The sequence below is a fragment of the Ascaphus truei genome, chromosome 1, assembly GCF_040206685.1.
Source record: "Ascaphus truei isolate aAscTru1 chromosome 1, aAscTru1.hap1, whole genome shotgun sequence".
Lineage (NCBI taxonomy): Eukaryota > Metazoa > Chordata > Amphibia > Anura > Ascaphidae > Ascaphus > Ascaphus truei.
Window position 1 is genome coordinate 455,137,173 of NC_134483.1, and position 20,876 is coordinate 455,158,048.

General features: G+C 41.5%; 1 protein-coding gene across 2 annotated transcripts in view; it reads left to right on the forward strand.

Annotated features, from left to right (window-relative positions):
- The window catches only part of FAM241A (family with sequence similarity 241 member A), a 41,652-nt gene extending 21,227 nt beyond the window's left edge, over positions 1–20,425 (forward strand). Inside the window, exons 3-4 of one of the 2 annotated variants that reach the window (XM_075565107.1) lie at positions 2,237–2,319; positions 19,984–20,121. In XM_075565107.1, coding sequence (XP_075421222.1) covers positions 2,237–2,305 — 69 coding nt within the window. In that variant the 3' untranslated portion in view covers positions 2,306–2,319; positions 19,984–20,121. Of the gene's footprint in view, positions 1–2,236; positions 2,320–19,983 lie in introns of both variants that reach the window. The other variant, XM_075565100.1, reaches the window with a different exon arrangement.
- The last annotated feature ends 451 nt before the right edge of the window (positions 20,426–20,876 follow it).

The window sequence follows — 20,876 nt, forward strand, 5'->3', positions numbered from 1 at the left end:
CAAACAAGGAGGAACCAGGAGCAGAGAGCTGATGAAGCTCACAGCAGAAATACTCGGTTGGGCAGAGTGCCACTTGTCGGATATTACAGCCATACATATCCCAGGACTGGAAAATGTCACAGCAGACTTTCTAAGTCGCAATATCATTCACCCAGGAGAATGGGCATTAAATCCAGGAGTATTTCAAGAACTGGTAGAGCGATGGGGTCAACCAGACATCGATCTTATGGCGACACACCAGAATCGCAAAGTAAGGAACTACTGTTCCAGACAGTTTCACCCAAGCGCACAAGCTACAGATGCTCTCAGTCTCAAATGGGATTTCAAATTGGGATACCTGTTCCCTCCAATTCCTCTGATTCCGAAAACAATCAGGAAAATCAGGGAAGACAGAGCAGAGGTGATATTCATAGCACCATACTGGCCAAGAAGGCTTTGGTTTACACACCTGGTAAATATGTCAGTGGATACACCATGGCACATACCAGATCGCAAAGGCCTGATGCAACAAGGGCCAATATGTCATCCGAATACCAAACAATGGGCTTTGACGGCATGGCGATTGAGCGGGAGACATTGAGACTGAAGGGTTGTTCAGAGAAAACAATTCAAACCCTGTTACAAGCAAGGAAAAGATCCACATCAAGAGTATACCATAGAATCTGGCTTTGCTTTTGTGATTGGTGTGAAAAAGAGAGAAATTTTCCTTTCACCAAGAATTGTATCTATAGTGGAGTTCCTGCATAAAGGATTTGAGAAAGGTCTCAGTCTCAGCTCATTGAAAGTACAAGTGTCTGTACTATCAGCTTTGTTGGAAAGAAATCGGGCAATGGAAAGATTGATGATCAGGTTCTTTCAAGCAGTTAAAAGGTTAAAACCTCAAATTAAGAACAGGGTACCTACATGGGACTTGTCTTTAGTCTTGGATGTATTAACAGCAGCTCCGTTTGAACCGATACAGGAGATAGGTCTAAAATGGTTGTCATGGAAAATGGCGTTTCTGATAGCAATCACCTCGGCAAGGAGAGTGGGAGAACTACAGGCTCTATCTGCCAAGGAACCATTCCTAATCATACATCAAGACAAGGCAGTTCTTAGACCGGTACATCAATTCCTGCCAAAGGTGGTATCACAGTTCCACATGAATCAAGAGATTGTGATTCCGTCATTTTGTCCAGAACCAAAAAATAAGAAAGAAGAAAGGCTACACAAATTGGACGTGGTAAGATGTCTTAAAGTGTACCTAGAAAGGATGAGCGATATCAGAAAGTCAGACAAATTATTTGTCATTCCAGAGGGACCAAAGAAAGGACAAGCAGCATCAAAGACTACAATTGCACAGTGGATTGTGTCTTGTATCAAAAAAGCTTATGAAAGCAAAGGACAAGATAAACCTTTGAACGTGAAAGCCCATTCTACAAGGGCCATGGCTACTTCATGGGCATTCAAGGCCCAGGCTACACCAGGGCAAATATGCAAAGCAGCTGTCTGGTCCTCATTCAATACATTTTTGAAATACTACGGACTAGACGTACAATCATCAGCTGACGCAAGCTTTGGGCGTAGAGTCTTAGAAACCGTAGTGAAATAAAGTGTAAAGTGTATTAATAAAGGTTGAACTGATAAGACATTAAACTGGTGTTGTCTATTCTGATGTATCCCTCCCTAAAAAATTTGCACTGCTTGGGTATGTCCCAATGGTGCCCACTGCCAGAATGATCAGGAAAGGAGAAAATTTAAACAACTTACCGTAATTTTCTTTTCCTGGAACCATGGCAGTGGGCACATAGTTACCCTCCCTATGTATGTCTAATGCCTATGTGCCCACTGCCATGGTTCCAGGAAAAGAAAATTACGGTAAGTTGTTTAAATTTTTTCCTTTCTATTTTGAAATAAAAATTCAACAAGAGGTGTGTTTTTATGCCAGCAAGACGTGAATTATCTTATTCCAAACGCTGCAGTACTGTTGGGAGGGAACTGATGTGCATTGTTAACATATAGTTTCTCTGTTTTACCCTGTTATTTAATTCATCTGTCTGCATTTACTATATTGTATGTTTGTTCTTTTTTTTTTTTTTTCTGTAACTAAGCACCTGTAATATTTTTGTATATTACATTTTAGATTTGAATAAGTACTGTCTCTAAGCTATAAATGAATCTAGCACATTTTTGTAAATTAAACGAATTTTAGGACACATTTTGCGAAAATCGTTCAACTTTTTTTTTTTTCTTCTAGCAAACAGGAGACCAAGGACCCCTAGAGTCGAGACCTTCACACATTATCCTTGGTGGTGGCCGTGTGTGACAGGTTGAGGGGAGGTATAGCTAATTTTTGGCACCGTGTTTGGATATGAGTGAATCAGCTGGATGTATTAACCCTTGTCTCATACACAGTGTGCTGTATGTGACACGGATATTTTGTGGCACATGACATATCTTGTATTGTGCAAAAATGTTGATGTTGGGATAGATGACCCAGGTTTGTGGGTTGGACCCAAAAATAAAATCATATTTAAAAGTCTACATAGTGGAATATTATAACATTGACCAACTGCCTTTTTTTTTTTATTTGTATCTGCCAGTCGTTGCTACTCTGTCACTCTTGTCCTTCCTATTAATTTGAGCCATTTTTTTTAAAGCCTTTTTTGGTGCCCCTTGACATCACAAAACTATAAATTGGGCTAAGTGGAGGGCATTGCTGCTTCAAGTCTCCTGGTGCTGCCCGGTTAGGAATGACTGCCCTGGTGTACTCTGCATTGACAAAACGGGGTGTATCGCCAGCCGGAGCAGAAGGATAACAAGGGACGGGAGGGGGGTTAATAAATTGTTTTCCATGTCTATGTGCAGTGAAATGTTGACTCCCGAGAGCTACTGGTAATGTCCTAGAGACCTAGACTAAACTTTATTGTTGTGATGGTATGAAAGTGCTGTTGTGTATAAAGTTAAATCATTCAAGTACTGTAGCCTGGGGACTTTATTCTTATTGCCAGATTGGAAGGTTGCTCCAAGCATTTACTAGAGGGACGGGTTAGAGGCAAATCCAGTCAGAATTAAAAACCTACTTGGCACAGACAGCGCAACCCTGCAGTGGTGGCATGTTTCAGGGAAAGGGCATTCATGCTGTTAAGAATCTGATTTTGTAGCCATAGGAAAAATGGTCTGACCAGATGGGCACCATTTTCTGTATTTGTGTTGCATTTTGCAAAAGAGGCGAGTGGATTTTTGAGGTTCACACCTTCCCTGTCAGTGGGATCAGCAATGCATCACTAGTTCCTCCGAGAAAGGGATTAAATGAAGTCACATATTTCTACCCCTCATTTGCTATAAAGAGACATGACTGTTTTTATTTCTGCACATAGTATGACCTAAAATAACTTAATTTGGATCTGCTGGAAGCAGTGCACGGTAACATTCAGTTGACACGCAGCACAGTCTTTGTACACAGCCTGGTGGCCGTCAAACTCTTATATTTGTACTGTACTAGTATTACGTTTGTTGGCATGGCAATCTTTTGCCTTTAATTTCTCTCCCCAGGATTTTAGTGTGTATTACTTGTTGCTATAGTGCCATGCAATTTTTTTCCCCACTTGAGCTAATTCTTTCTTCTGCCATGTTATTTTTAGCTGCTTTGTTTGGCTCCAGTGTTGGTTGTATACATAATATTTGGTGTAGTGATGTGGCTTATTTGCTGTAATCCTTTAAAGCTGCAGTTCAAGCAATATTCTACATGTGTTTTATTAAAAATATATATATCAGTTTTGTACTATTAGAAAATACTTGTAGCATTTAAAAAATATATATTTTAAAGACTTTTTTAAAAAATGTATTCTAATGCAGCGGTGTGCAAAGTGGGGGGCGTGGGGTTTACAGAGGCCCCCGCACACTTCCCAAATACATTTAAATTAATGCCGGAGGAGCTGCAGGACCTCTAAACTTGTACTTACCTTGTTTCGGACGCTCCTGGTCACGCATCGCCATGGCAAGGTGGCGTCAAATGACTCCGCTGGGTTGTGTGACGTCATGACGCCAGGACGTCTGAAGCAAGGTAAGCAGGGGGCGCGAGGAGAGGGGGCAGGGGGGTGCAGGGGAAAAAAATTGCGCTCCCCTGTTGTCACGAGAGCTTGCGACAGGCTGTAATTGTACACCAAAAACTATATATATAAATATATATATATACCTGGGTTTGAACTGGGACGAGACTTAGATATGATAAATAGAATTTATTCCTTGATAAAGGTGAACACAACAGATTATACAATAACAGGCAAAATATAGACACTTACGTAAAAGATGAAAATAATGAAAACAGTCCCATCTGAACTGGCAGTTTCATCCAGCAATCAGCCCAAGACATTGCATGGCGACCAAAAATGAAGACAAAAGATATATGGGTGGACAGCAGTTTATAAACCATTCTCCTTCTATTCTTAACCTTAAGCACAGGGGATTGGTTTACAATTACCTCCAGCCACTCACTAACGTGGGAAAGCATTCTGACCCATGCCCCCCTGCTAGTTGGCACATGCGCAGTAGAACTCTGGGGGTCTCATTTCTGAAGCCCCACATTTACGTCAGGAATGCCAGAAAGTCTACCATTTGGAGTTCTGGCAGGAAAACCTTTGTTGAAAGGTGTTAACTGGAACACTTAAGACCTGCCCTGGTTTGGGCTTCGGATAAACAGTGAGGGTGATAAAACTCTTTGAACAGCACTTAAATCCTAGACATAGCGGGGTCTCCAGGGCCATCTGCTACCTTATGGCCCAAAAGAATTTCCTTTTGAACTTATCCATACCTTAGGATACACTATTAAGCATAAAACATAAACGTATTAAAATATCCGGTTCCGTTAGGTTTAGCAGGTCCAAACTTCCCAGTTCGCATTGCCAGAACTGGGACACCATATGGTCCAAAAAGCGACTGGCTACGACCTAAGAAACCGGAGTTACACCAATGCACATTAAATCATTTTAATACAAAAATCTCCATTGAAAAAGAAATCTCAGCTTTTCACTAAATCCCCATTGAAAACAACGGGCAGCTCCGCCATAGACTTTCAATGGTAAATCGCCGCCATTGAAGTCAATGGGGGTTTTCTGCCATTGAAGTCTATGGGAAAAGTCCCGAACTTCAAGGGGGTCCATACTCCGTCGGGTTGGTCCACGCGGGTCAAGGATGGTTCTGCAGCGATGCCGGAGCAGTGGCTACAGATACCCCAAACCCTGATCCGCTGAACCCTCCGGAACCGGAGATATGGATTCCTAAAATTCAGCATTTCTCACTTAGTCATTTTTCTGAGCCGTTTCTGCCGCCGCCGGCAAAGCCTATGGCGCGACCCGCTCTATCTGGTTCGACCCTTATCGGGGGTCCAGGATTCGGGGACCCGTTGGTGGTCGAGTGGGGGGACGCCTAGGAACTAGGGGCAAAAAGAATTTTATCCCTAGGTGCCCTAGAACTGTTTATTCCCCCGCTAATTGACGTTGAACTTGACCCAGTGATTTTAGCTCTTTTGAAGGACATTGTATCCGCTTTGCGGTTTGCGGTCTGGACGGCAGCCAACTAGGTTACCTCGAGGCATCTCCATTGAAGTCAATGAGCCCATTGACTTTCAATGGGAAACCGCCGCTCTCCCTCTCGGACGCCACCTGCTGGTCACTACAGGAAACAGGACGAAAACAGCACAAATTCCTATTGAAATGCATTGAGCCCTAATGGCGGCCAATGGGGACCTGCAAAATGGTGCCTGAAAAGGCGGGAAAATTACACAAAGAGCTATAATCATTAAAGAACTATTAACCCTTGTGCTCCCGGATGGATTCTAGTGTGTGTGTGTGATGCAAACACTGAGTAACCAGACATTACAATGGAACAGGGGAACATGCATTTACCTGTCATAACAAGGGTTACATCACATTTCTGGACATCACCCCAGTTAACCCCTTGTCTCCCGGTGCGGTCAGGGGTGGCCAAATGGGGTGTAACACCTTTAATCCCGGGCCAAATCCCCTCCATCGTCACACCTGTTCTAATGTAACATGCATTTTTGTTCCTATAGCAACCATTTACAAAGTCACATCCCCTTCTGAAACAGCATCACCTGTTTGAGACCTGCCCCCTCTAGCAATGAACCAATTGAATCTAGTGCCTGCCTAGTCACATGATCTTCCTCACAGAACTTTGGCTGTCAGTGCAGCAGAAGATTACCCTGGATGCATTTAGTGAACCCCAAGCCAAATCTTCAGCGATCGATTTACAGGAGAACGGATCGATCAGCAACTTGGCTAATCATTTGTCAGTGTGTAGATTGTATTGATGCACATATTGAATGGGGGGGGGGGAAAGAGTGTGTGCCGAGCACACGCATTTTAAGTGAAACTTCTTTGACAAAAGACAGTGAAATGCTATTTTGGTGTTTTTGTTTGAAAGACTTTTGAGAGTATAATTAAAATTGTCAGTGACAAAACACAAAGGTTTCACGTGGAACGTGCGTGCTTGGCCGTTTAATGCATTTAAATGTTTTAAAACATGATTAGTTATGAATATTTCGCACGTAAGCCTTATGCATTACAAAGTAATTAGATTTTTGAATCTGTGTAATTCCGGAGTAAATTAACACATACATTACCAGCACGCTCTAACTCCAACACCCGTCTGTCCTGTCTCTGTCCTGTCTCTGTCCTGTCTCTGTCCTGTCTCTGTCCTGTCTCTGTCCTGTCTCTGTCCTGTCTCTGTCCTGTCTTGTCTGTCCTGTCTCTGTCCTGTCTGTCCTGTCTGTCCTGTCTTGTCTGTCCTGTCTGTCCTGTCTGTCAAAAAGAGTGCTACTGAGCGTGGCCAATGCATACAACAGAAGACAGGGGAACCCAATGTTATATCCAATTGACAAAACGTAATAAGTATAAAGTTTAAATACTTCAATAATAATAATTACTTGGTTATTTAGTTAAACCCTTTGGCCAAAGCGTCATAAGCCCGTATACCACGTCAAGGTATAACCAAATGTGCAGGTCCTACCACTAAACTGCTATCCTTCCTTTTACCTCTGCAACCACAGTGAGTCCTGTCCATTCAGCAAAATGCTAGACCCTCCCAAGTTAAAAAGGTGGGGAGGGGTGAGCTCTGGGAGGAGGGGCCACCTACCTCCAAACAACTGTTGCCAGTCAGGAACTAAATTAACGCACACATTCCCAGCACGCTCTAACTCCAACACCCACCACTATATCTAAGTGCTACTGAGCGTGGCCAATGTAACTCCTGAGTACTGATGTATTTACTATAGATATGTCCGTGTCTCTGTCTCTCGCCGCTTATGCGCATGTGGTGCTGGAGGCGACTGCTGCCAACTACCGCGTCTGCAGACGAGCCGTACTTAACTGCATTGTCACTGCTTTTTATTCCCGTTTCAACGCATGTAAAGGCCGCGTCTGCGCATGCGCAACCAACAGCAGCCCATTATGTCACTTCCATGATGGACTTTTGTCCCCATGTATGTATGTATGTATGTATGTATGTATGTATGTATGTATGTATGTATGTATGTATGTCTTTATTTGTATAGCGCCATAAAATGTACATAGCGCTTCACAGTAGTAATACATGTCATATAAATAACAAATATAAATAACAGATCATGGGAATAAGTGCTTCAGACATACTGTAAAAGTAACATTAAGGAAGGAGTCCCTGCTCCGAGGAGCTTACAATCTAATTCCCCATGCAGGAGAGTTTTTTTTTACCCATCGATTCTGTAGATGCCACTAAAGAAATGTCACTTAAAACTTTTTTTTTAAACGACTGCTTGAACTGCAGCTTTAACACTGAAGCAGTTTTTAATTTTTTTTTTATAAGCTGCCTTTTTTTTTTTTTTTATGGAACCCCATCATTCTATTGTGACATTCTGAGGAACACCAACTCTCTCTAATAACGCATCTGAGATCAGATGCATTGTACAGAGCCAAGCTGACCTGATAGTGAGCCCATAAGCAAGACTAAAAAATAAAAATGGAACTTGCTTGCACCGAACCCTTGCTGGGGGTGGCGCAGGAAAGACCACAGCTGCTGAACAACCTCTTGCAAAGCACAGCTGTCAATCACCAGCTTGGTTCCCAAAGTCGTGTCCCCCAATGCCTTGCATTATACAGTAGAATGAATACTGTAGAACAAAAACTTCACCTCGCTATGGCAGTGTCAGATGTTTTTTATATCTATCTCATAGGAAAATGTCTTGGAAATAATTTTTAACTGTAGGAAAATACATGAAAACATGGAAGGCTATGTCAACGAGAACGTAAACGCAGTGGCCTGAAGCTGGCTACAGTGCCAGGGAGCTCACACCGTGCTAACTGCTTTACACTAAGAGGAAGGGTGGTGTCACTGAATTTCTGGGCACTTGATCAGAAGATGCAGTTTAATCAGGATAGCGGAGGCACCTGGCCATGTAACTACATTCTTTCCTGTTTGTGTACCTCAGTCTGTTTTTATTGCTGTTTGAGTAAGCATAGGCACAAAGTTTAACAGTAAAATAAGATTCGCTGTTGGGCTGCGGCCATAGGACTGCAGCCGTGCTGAGGCGCGCGGGTGCTTTCCCTGGTCTTGGTCCGGGGGCGTGTCGGGAGGGGGGGGGCTGTGACGTCACGGAGCTGGTTCGCTAGAACCGCTCACATGACCGGCCCTGCGCTCCCTTGAGCGCTTGAATTTAAAATTTTGCCAAGACTTGCGCTCTCATTGCGGCTGCAGGGGCTATGGGGCGCTGACCATGCCCGAGGCCTTAGGCACTCGTTCCTATCTGATATAACTGCAGCTTCCTTTAACTCCATTATGTTGATCATATTTTACTATCAGTACATTTTAGAAAATTTGCAAAGTCAGCCTTTGGGTCACAATGGAAGTATGCGATCACTGCTGGGGAAAAAAGGAGAGTAAGAGCAACATGATAAATTACTTTGCATTATTCACAGTATTAAATGAGATGCTAAATTTATCAAGAACGTTGAATTAACTCCTTAGCTGCAAATGATTAAAGGCTACAAAAGTCTAATGTCACAACAGCCTGTGGATAATCACACAGGTATAGCCTTTTAAAGAAAGACTGCCATCGTAATTCTATATCTTAACTCTTCAGCTATCCGTGAGGGCTGCAATACATTGTATGCTCTGCCCCAGTGATTCCCAAACATTTTTGTTTGGAGGAACCCTTAAAGTATTTAGAAAAATCTCGGGGAACCCCTATCTGGCTGACACATCAGGCCGCGCTTAGTGATGTCGCGTCAACAAATGTATTGACGCCGTCACGTGCGCTTGCAGTAGGAGCAACAGGACGGCGCGATGGCTTCGTCGCGATCGCTGGAAGTCACTTCAATTTGATTTTTCCAGAAACCGCAGCATGACGTCAGTGTCGCCTGCACTATAAGCGCGGCCTTAGGTTAATTTCACACCTCACGAGCCACCTCTATTTCCCACCCTGTACCCATGTATTTCTCCCCTCCATCTCACTCACTCTCCCCCGCCCCCCTCCCACCTCGCATTTATTTATCTCCCCTACGTCTCACTCTTACTCCCTCCTTTTCTTCACTCACTCCCCCCTCTCCTCTCACTCGCCCCTACCTTCCGTCAATTACCCCACTCTCTCAATCCCCCCCACAAAATACATACAAAAAAAACGACCTCCCTAAATACATGTAACCCCACAATACATATTAATACCCACCCCACATCAATACATGTTAAAAATGACCCCGCCACCCCAATACATTTTTAAAAGACCCCCACCCCTCCCCCAATACATATTTTTTTTTTAAATCAGGCCATACGGGTAAAAATCATATCTCCCCCAGCACCCATCATCACCCTCAAATACCCACCCCCCTGCATCTCCCATATATCACCCCACCCCTGGCATCTCCCTCATATTTGCCCGTCCCCTATGTTCCCTCACTCCCGTCCCTCTCCCCCCACTGTATCTCTCCAGCCCCTGCATCTCCCTCTTCCCCCCCCCCCCCATACATCCGGCGGGCGAAGTGCCGCACTTCTAGAGCGTGACTGTGAGTGGGCTATGGGGGGGAGGGACTCCGTGGAACCCCGCTTGAGTATCGCTGCTCTGTCTGCTGAAGGTTTAGATGTAGATTCCTTGTGCTGTCCTTATGTTGGTAAAAATAAGTCAATATTTCTTGCTACATAAAGCCTTCAATCAAGCTAAATTACCTTTATTTCAAGCAGTTTACATGCATTCAAATCTGTTGTCTTGCATGATCTCGTCTCCTTTTCTTCTGTACATTTTTTTTCTCCCCCCCCCCCCCCTACTCGCAGTATAATTTATATCAAATGTTATGTTAAATGTTCTCATTTCTGCTACACACTGCCCAGTCCAAATTATACGTTGTCTGAGGCAAGGATATCTATCTCATGCTGTTTGTTTATTATACGTAAGCTCTTTTGCTTTTACCGGCTTTTGAACCCTATAATCACTGAAGATTTATATTTCATATTCTTTGTATGCTTCAAGCGTTCTGGAAGAATAAAAATAGAAACATGGAGCACAAAAACACCGTTGCACAAACAGGCTACTTACTGTCTTATATGCTCCAGAATTGCTAAACAGATGGTAAAGTTATGTCATTAATTCTGGCTGGCAAGCAAACAAAAGAAATAACCATATGTCCTTGTCCGTGCAATCTCGTTTGTAGGACTTTGTACAGGACTATTTCAGGGAACAACATAAGCAAATGTAAAAGCACAATAAAATGTAGAAACAGATAATGTAGGGCAAACATTTTATGTGCATGTCATTTCCCAGATTCCCTGGCAGTGGAAGCACTATGTTAAGACAATGGTAAAAAGCAGGGTTACGGAACTGTCTGAGACATGGGAATGTGCTCAAAAGTAGTAATCCTGTTTTTTTAATAAAGGCAGCAATGCAATTATCCAAGCTAACGATCGATCAGTTCTCCCTTGATCGATCAGCAAGAGCCTGTTTCACAGGGCCAACAATATGGCTGCCGGTTTCAAGAAGTGGTGGTGTAGCTTCCTAAACAGTTGCTATAGCAATCCAATACATTTAAAAAAAAGTTGAGTATCGAATACTACACAACTGAGTTATTGGAAAAAAACCTCATAGGATTTTTTGTAACTTTATTTGTCTTATTGGTTTTTGCAGGGTTTGACTTTTTTTTTTTTTTCCTTTTTTTTTTTTTTTTTTTTTCTTTCCATGTAACATTGGTCATCATAATTACAGCAGGGTATTTTGTACATTTATGCTAAACAAGATTATACTAAGCAAGTCATGTGACAAATTACGTTTCTATCATCTAACAAAATAGTGAATATCCTGCGCGTCTATTGGTATCGCATGAGTAACAACCGTATCTCCGAACCAATAGATTTAAAAAGGACAGAGATAAGAGATGGTAGCAGAGAGAGAGAGGGGGAAAGGTATCAGGGTGGGGGGGAGGAAATGCTTCTTTAATTTAAAAAAAAAATTAAAAGGTGGGCGGTGGGGGTGTGAATGTAGTGGAGGTTAATGATCCCAACACAGCAGTGCTGCTCCTTCAGACGGACACTGAACGTTTACAAATCTTACAACTTTTTACCTGGAGTTTGTCATTTACCTTGTGCTAGAAAACAATTACAAGATGTGTTGTAGATCTGTTGTGGAGGATAATAAGATGTCCACGTTCTGACACATTCATGCCGAGTTTTGGAAAGTTTGCGGACTGGTGAAAGTGTAGGTGAGGTCTGGGCCCAGCTGGAATCCTTTGTTGTTGCTTTCAACTCCAACTCTTGTCTTACTCGCACAATGTTTTATCTTTTTGTATTTGAATTCTTCTTGACCCCCTTTTTTTTTTTTTTTTTAAATTTACACCAGAAAGTCTGTCTCCAAACAGGCACATTATACGTTCTATTCCATAGGTGTAAGGAATATTTCAGCAATTCCAATAAATTAAAAGCGAGAACATTCATATTGTCCAGAGCCAAACAAGATCTTTTTAGCTACAAGAATTGGAGATGCTAATATTTTTGTCTCTCTTTCCATTTTGGGAAATCTGTATGGCCCCCCCAAGTCCGCTTTACTTCACAGGTACAATAGGAAGCCACCAATTTATGGGACCATATAATTGCCTCCTTTTTTTAACATACAGTAAACATAAAAATGTTAATTTTTATTAAGGTTCCTGGAACTCTAAAACGTGTTCAGTTCCTGGTTCTGGGGAAGTAAAAGAAAAAAAAACACGAGGTTTCTTCTTTTGGAGACTGGTAAATCCACTTTAACCCATGCTGATTGTCTAGAAGTGGCAATGTTTTACCAAAAGTGCACGTCTGTCTGTCTCTCACGGGGAAAGAACATTTTAAAACATAATAAAAAGGCTTGCTTTGCCTGGTATTGTAGAGATCTGTGTACTTTCATTTACCAAAACAGAGGCCTGGACATCACTTAACAGGTTTGCTAGCATTTTTTGTTCTCGTTGCTGTGAGACAAGGCAGCATGATTTTTTTTTTTAAGCTTGTTCAGATCTTTTGGAACTAAATGTAAGATTGAAGTTCTTTTTATTTACAGTGAAGTTATTTATAACACTAGACTTAAGTTCTGAAGCTATGGAAACAGATTTTTCTAACAAACAGATTAATATGACCACGATCCATTTAATCCATTCTCAGTTGCCCCTCTAGCCCAAATATGGCTTACCTGCAACCATGCTTCTTTCTCATAGTAGTCCACTGATACTCATGACACCTTTGTCATTGCATTAGTAGTATCCAACATGTCTCTATAATGTCACGTAGACGAGGACAATTTACACTGGATCGCATGCACCAAGGAGTTAAAGCAGGCTTATTTCGGGGGGAGCCACATGATAGCTTCAGGTTTACACTTGCCAAAACAGGGGTTAAAGGAGAGAGGTATCCTAGCTCGCTATTTGCTGGGTGCCATTTCCGTTAGCTTACCCAGGATGTCTTCCAAACACCGATAGTCTCTGGGTATTTGTTATATGTATTCGGGGGCGTGGGGGTATATTTATATATGCATTCGGAGGTGTGGGAGTTACATCTTTTACCATTGAGTACAGTATTTTTGGACAAGCCGCCTGACAACCCTAATTAAAGACAGCCATTGTGACTTGCTTAATATGTCCGTCCGGAGCACTGCAAGTTGGATACTTCTGCTGTGTTTTTTTTCCTCAGTTGTGTAAGATATCATAACTAGAGCGTACATTGTATATTTTGTGATATGACATTACGTTTTTCAGTTCGATTTCGAGGCCTACATTTTCAAACGAATTCAGATTTCATAAATCATTTTTAGATTAAAACATTTTTAAAAACCAGTGATGTTATTGCAGAGTACTGTTTCAGTTTTATTATATCTTGCAACACAGGGCTGCCCATTAAGTGGGTCTTTGTTACAGAGGAGGAGACTGGCTCCTTTTCCAGAGATGCTCCAGAATCATTTACAATATGATTGGCATATGAACTGAGCTAGATTTCTTAGTTTTCAGTACAAAAATATAGTGCGTTTAAAAAAATAACATTAAAAAGTTGCATGATACTTGAAGTGGTTTCTCTTTTGTATAACCAGCCAGCACTTCCAGTCTTGCAGTTCATGTGATATATGGTAGTAGTTACGCTTTAGGTTGCCCTTACATCATACCCTGCTTTTACTTATGTAGGGTAGTAGGGGGAGATCAGTGAAGCCATTCTGAATAGGACTGGAGCTTTCTCCACTTCTGCTCACATCACTGGAGGTGTCCTGCTGGCCATCCTACACAAGAGTTATTCTCTCCACTTGTACTGATACATTTTTCAATCAAGGGAAATTCAACATGGCTAGAACTTATAAATAAGTGAATATTCCGTCCATAGGCAAGCACTATACATTTACTCTGAAGAATCCTTTACATTGTTCAAAATATACAAATCAATATACTTTTAGGCTTTCGCAAATCGTCCCGCTCAGTGTCATCATAAAAGGCTCATGCTGTAGTTATACAGTAATTGTTTGAAACCACTCGTGTGCTTAGCTGACTCACTGTTTTTGTAGAATGTTGTTTCAACTTCCGACACTTAATAAGCTGGAGATAACCATTTGTGAAGCCAAATCATTACAAATAGTGGCTTGACTGAATTAATCTATTCATGACAGTATGAAATGGCAAAAAAAAAAAACAGTATCGAAGGAACACTATTTTTTATTGAAACCCATAGGTGTGAAATAATGTTGGTGCAAGCGGGTAATGTTTATCCAATGTGGTATAGAACCCTGGCAAATATTTCTGTCCAGCAGTGAACAATGTCTTATTCTTATTTAAAGGATCTGTGTTGCAAAACCCTTGTTTTGCTGTTTAGAAGTAAATCTGACAACCAAAGGATTTACTCCCTGGGGTTTAAATATTGTGAATCGGACTAAAATGTATTAGGCCAGACAGGGCCGCAGAGATATTTCCCAGTGCCCAGGACTAGTTATGATCGGGCCTCCTCTCTCCCCTCTTCCCCTCCCTCCTCCCCGCCCCCCCCCCCCCATACATGTAAAAAAAATACTTAAACAAAATTCCCACCCCCCAAATATACATACATGTCAAAAAATAAATAAATACATATATAAAACAAAAACCCACCCCAACTATATATATATATACATACATACATACATACCCCCTCCCCCCCCCCCCCCAGTACATTAAAAAATATATATATTGGGGATGGTCTCGAGCTTCTAGCTGGGGCCGGTGGCTGCAGGGGGGCCCAGCTGTCGGTCCTCTAGTTGCTGCCGGGCCGGCTCTCCCCCAGCTAAAGGCCTCCCTCACTGATTGTGCCATGCTGAGCTTGATGCCAGGTCCCTCATGCCGGTGCACGCCGGAAGCTGAGTCCAGCTTGCTTCCGGCATGCGCCGACGTCGGAGAGGCCCAGCGAGGGCCAGCATCAGAAGCTCAGCGTGGGAGAGCCGGACCTGGGGGCAACTAGAGGACCGGCGGCCGGGCCCCCTGTAGCCCCGGGCCCCCGACATCTGTCCCGGCACTCCCCCCTGTCAGCGGCCCTGAGGCCAGACACTGGATAAGGCACCCAAAAGCAGGGGTAGGCTGTCTCGGGGGCGGCAGCAAGATGCGGACACCAAGAGGAGCTCACTGCTTCTTGCTGGTAATGTTGAATTTAAGAAAAAATTATTTCTGTTCTACGTCCCCTCCTCTCTCCTGGAAGTGACAGATAAGGGAGAGCTGAAAAGCAATACTCACCAGATGTAGCAGCCTGTCAGTCAGCCACCCTCCATATTTGAGAGCTCTGCTGATTGCGAAAGAATAATGTATGTATATATGTAATTGTTTTTTTTGTTTTGTTTTTTTTGTTTTCCGTGACTTGGTGTGTATATGTAGGTGTGCGTGTCGGTTAAGTTGACTGTGCGCATGAATAGGAAACACAAACCGCTTATGACCATTTTGTGAACACGATAAACAGCATAATGCACTAATGTGATGATTCTCTTACCCACCAGATCAACCAGCAGACGTCCTCTCCGCCCAAAAACCTTGTCCAACTTTATGCACCACACATAGATTGAACGTTTCCTTCATTAGTTTTGAAAATGCAAAGAAAGAAGTGTGGCTTTCACACACAAGCAGAGCGCATTTTGAGATTGAAATGATTTCCTCTGTGGAATACTATTTTATAGTTTGTTGTAACAAGCTGCCTGCCACCTCTAATGATATGGGGGCTCAGTAATAAGTAACATCTTGGACCCCTATTCAATTATGGTGAGTCGTGAAGTAATACTTGACATACTTACCAGGACATACTTGAAAACGAGAGGTATGTATTACTTCCTGGTAAAATATTTTATAAATAAATAAATGCAATAATATCCATTCACGTGGAAGCTTAAGCATTCATAACGCCATCGTTGGCCGCGGCCATGGTCAGTGGTCCGTACCTCCAATAAGGACAGCTATAGAGCACACGTGCGCCAGAGCAACGGCCGGGTCACGTGAGCGGTTCAGCCAATGAGGGAAAACCAGCTCTGTGACGCCACGACTCCGTGTCACGTCTCCCCCTTGGCTACAAATCGCCTCTGGCAGGCGCGCACGACTACTTTAGCCTCTGCCTTACTGTGGCCACAGTTTCCGTTAAATGAAGGGTATTGACAGTTTGCAACAGGTGTTGAATTTGAAATGATATCAAACATGAAGTCATTGTAACCCTTTTCTATCCTGTTTTATTTGGTTGTTTACCATTTCAAATATACCACTTTGTTTTGTAAATTGAAGTCTGAAAACCGTACCATGATAAGAATATAACGACAGAATATAAAGCAGATAAGAGGTTATTTATAAATTCAACTTTGACAGTGACCATCGGGCACTATGCCATGAAAACTCCCATGCAAGTCAGTGAGTTTCGCCTAATTGCAGATGAATGAATTACCCCCATTGTGCTTGCTTGGTGCTCGTGTATAGCTCAGGAAATCGTGCAGCATTAGTCTGAACACCAATTACACAAGAGGCATTTAACACAGCAGCCTTGTTGTTTTAAATTCTTACACGTTGTATGCAAAAGAAGGCCTTTTTTCTTTTTTTTTTTTATAAACATAACTGTTAAAACAATTATGTAAAATAATTGTCCGCTCTTGCAGTCTAAATCAGGAGTGGCCAACTCCAGTCCTCAGGGGCCACCAACAGGTCGTCTTTTAAGGATATCATGGTTTCAGCACAGGTGGCTCAGTCGACAGCCACTGATTGAGCCACCTATGCTGAAGGAGGGATATCCTTAATACTTGACCAGTTGATAACCCTTGAGGACTGGAGTCTGCCACCCCGGTCGGTGTAAATATAGTAATACTCAGTTTGCCAGGATCTTTACAGATGGAAAAACATTGTACGCGTCTCCATAAGCAATGTTTCAGTTAAACACGTTTTGTTCTATGATGAATCACGGTGAAGTCCGAATACATAATGTACAGTTCTTGGCTGATCAGTGTTTACACGCTGGATTTTGACCGTCCATATCATGTTTATTGTCTTTACAATAATCATTCTGTTGCTTTTCTCCTGTTGACGTGCATCCCAGATTGATACAGATACACACAAAATTAAAGGACCTGGGTCCAGATTTATTCCACTGCTAAGCCATAATTGTTATGGTTATCTCACCATTTAGTAAATCTGGGCCCAAGTTCTTTTAAAATGTGTAGGCTGAACTTCAATTGGAAGACTAGCATTCTGTGCCGTCACAGCACACATTGGTTTCGTGCATTTTGTAACTGGTTTCCTTATACATGTGAAATTATTACTCACTTTCCTTTGAGGTTTAAGGGAAATTTTAAGAATCGCTCTTATGATGAATTGCCATGTATTTAGTGATGGGTGTTGTCTGCTATGCGTTATATTTTTGTCCTCAGGAAGCTGTGGCTTCATATACAATGTGTATGGTTTGTTTAGCAGCGGTGCTGAACTCTTGAGACGAAGGTGTGCTTTGGGGGGGTTATTGCAGTGTACAGTAGAAATATAACCTGTTGACAACCTGTTTCTGCTCTGAATAAATGGAAAAAAACAGCTCTACAATACATACATTATACTCTTTAGGTAAAATGATCTATGTGGGGGTTTGTCATGTAATATAAACACGCATTAGGGAAAATAAGCTGCTAGTTTTAAAAGTGTATTCCAAGCCGGTTTTATTTATTTTTAAATATAGATTTGAAGCAGGGGGTCTTTAGAGCTGAACCCCATTAATTTCAGCTCTGGGGACCCGCTGCTTCCAGAGAGACGTACCTCCGAAAGGGGTTCCGGTATCTCCTGCTGTTTTCTGCAGTTTAAAGCCCCCGGTCACATGGGTCTATAGGAATCCACACGAGATGATGTCACGGCTTCTTATTGGCCCGCAGAGCTTTGAAAAGAAGCCAAATGAACCCTGGAGTGGCTACCGGCACCCACTATGGCTGTAAGTACCTCCAGAAGCAGGGGTCCTCCGGAGCTTAAATTAACGGGATTCTGTTCCGAAGACCTGATTCAATCATGTATTTAAAAAAAAAAAAAAATGCAGGAGAAAAAAACTGGTTCGATTGCCTCTTTAAAAGCAGCGTTGATCCATTTCTATGTACCATCTCGTGACTCGTATTATGTTAGATAGACACTTGGCAACATAAGTCAATGTAAATAAACAAAATGCCCATATCCATCTTTGTAAATGATAAAGTCTTACAAATTAATGAGCAATCCTAAACAAAAATATATATATATATATATATATATATGTCTATCTATCGACAAAAAACAATGAGTAGATCCTCGTGTCTCGGGTTCCTGTCTCAAAGGAAAGTGGAAGCCTTTGTTACTTTATTGATTTTTAGGTTTTTGTTTGTGTGTTTGACACATTTTATATAATTTGTAAAGCTTTTTATAGTATTCATCTGTAGCTGGGACTCTTGGAAGGGGGTTGGTTAGCAAATGATAAAGTAATCAAATGTATGTCTACTTTCTAACTTTACTAGGCCGACTACAGCTTAAAAAATAAATATTTGTATTTTCATGTTTAAGGATGCACATGCTTTTGATCGGTGCCTCAATGAGGACACAGGAAGGTAGAAGTGTGATTTGTCACTCATTCCTTTGGTCTCTGCTTATTGAGGAGCAAAATAAACCTGTTCTTTTCATTCCCAATTCTCCACCTTATTCTTCACCTGATGATTAAGATGACGGCTATATAAAACAACTGCTGTTCTAGAATAAGCAGGAGCCCACATGCACTGGTAATGACTGTAAATTCACTTAGCCGTGCTGCATCATCCATTACATCAGTTAGCTGCCTCCTAATTTCTGAGAAACTGGAATAACTTCTCATGTTATCATTAAACCCTGCGGAGTACATGTATGCATTTTCGAATGCTTTGAGGATACCTTTTCTAAAAAGGGTGTCGTTTTTATTTAAACAGCAGTAATAGAGACAAAACAGAAATAAAACTGCAATATCTCTCATCCTGACTTTATATGCCCACGCCCAACCAACCAATGTTTAACACAATAAATACATCATAACCGTTCGTTCAGGGTTGAAAACAGAAATAATTCAGTAGATATAATAATAAACCCACCAAGTCTGAATTACCAGCCCAGAAAGCCTGATTGATTATGAAGTTACAGTAAGGGTATTGATTTGTGGTTTATTTAATTTTCTTTTTAAAACCATTGACTCCATTAAATATTCACAAGGCCTTCAATGGGCTTCTTTGGAGCACTGATAATGGGCTTTGGTTAGTCTGCTTATCGGGGAAGAATGTTGTCCCGTTCTAGAGGCATCACGTAACAGAACGCTTTGCTTCTCCTGCAACAGCGCAGAACACAGTCATGTTAAAACGTACTAATGTTTCTACAGCTTCACAAACACATTTTGTCTTATTATTTTACTTTGCTATTGAGGTATTATCTAGAACTATCCACTGCAAATGGACCAACCTAATAAGGGGGAGATGCACGTTCTCTTCGGTCAGCGGATCATCCAGGAATAAGAGATTGCTACGCAAGCAAAATGCTTTGCTATAGTGAGCTTAATTTCACCTTTGCTAATGTGATGGTTACAAAACTAGAAGTAATGTGCATGGATTTTGAGAGCTCAAGGACTGCATAATACATGGCTCTTTTTTGTTTGTTTTCTGCTGCATTAATATTTTGGTATGGAAATAGAAAAGCTTGAGCAGTCCAAAAACAAAAATGAAACAGGTACACTTATCTGGCTGGTGCGATCATCTTGGGGAAACCCCCTGATGTGGTCCAAAAATAATATTAATATAAGAAAGGGGAAACAAAAGTACACAACGGCCTTCTGCAATCACAAAATAATTTATTGTGCCATGGTGATCAATATGCCTTTAATTGAATAACCCTGCTGGTTCAGTCATCGCTAAAAAATAGTTGATTATTTCACTGTGATTCTATATTATATACACAATACACTCCCCTTAAGCAGAATGAAATAACAGCCCATCTATTTATTTTTACCTCTTTCGTCCTGCAGGTCTCAACAGCACAGAATAACCCTTCAACAGTGATCAAGGATGACTATAAAAAAATGGGGACGCTCTTTGGTGAAATCAATAAAATTCTGATTGGAGCCGGTTTCTCCAGGATGTATTTTGGTGAAAGGACTGTGGAGCCTGTGCTTTTGCTATTTTTTGGAGTCCTGCTTTGGTTCCTTGGCCTGCAGGCTCTAGGACTGGTGTCTATACTCTGCCTTGTAATTCTTCATATACAGTAACAAAACATGACACTGAGCATTTTAGGCCAATTGTGAACTTTTATGTGAATTTATTGTATTTAAAAGAGTTCTTAAATATTACATTTGTTTTAAATATGGCACAAGCAATATTGTAAATGAGAAATTATTCATGTTAATCCATCTACTGTCTAGTAACAATTTTCCATTGATAAATGAATAATTAAAGCCTATTTTCAAACAAGTTTTTGTCGCATGATGAAGAGCATAATTTAAAAAAAAAATGACGTTTTGCCTAACATTACACAGCGTTTATTAAAATGTGATCATGGCCCAAAGGCATTTATGGCAATTTTCTGTAAATTGAAAATATTCAAAAATGTGATGTGTTCATCACTGATCAGATTGGCAGGATTTTGAAGGTAAAAGAGTAAAGTGCTTTCTAGTGCATCTGATGCAACTTTGTCTGAAGCCAAGAGAATGGAAATCATTAATATTTGATTTAAACCACTCAGTACCAGAAATGCTTCTAGTGCATGATGTAAGCTGCCCAAACCCATACACCTCCCCCATTTACCTGGTGGCACGGAAGGAGTTGGTCACTTCATCAACAGGACGCACATACTGTGGCCATCTGTTAGGGTAAAGAATCCAATGAATAATTGGTATATCTTCAGGATTTCAATATTCTCAGA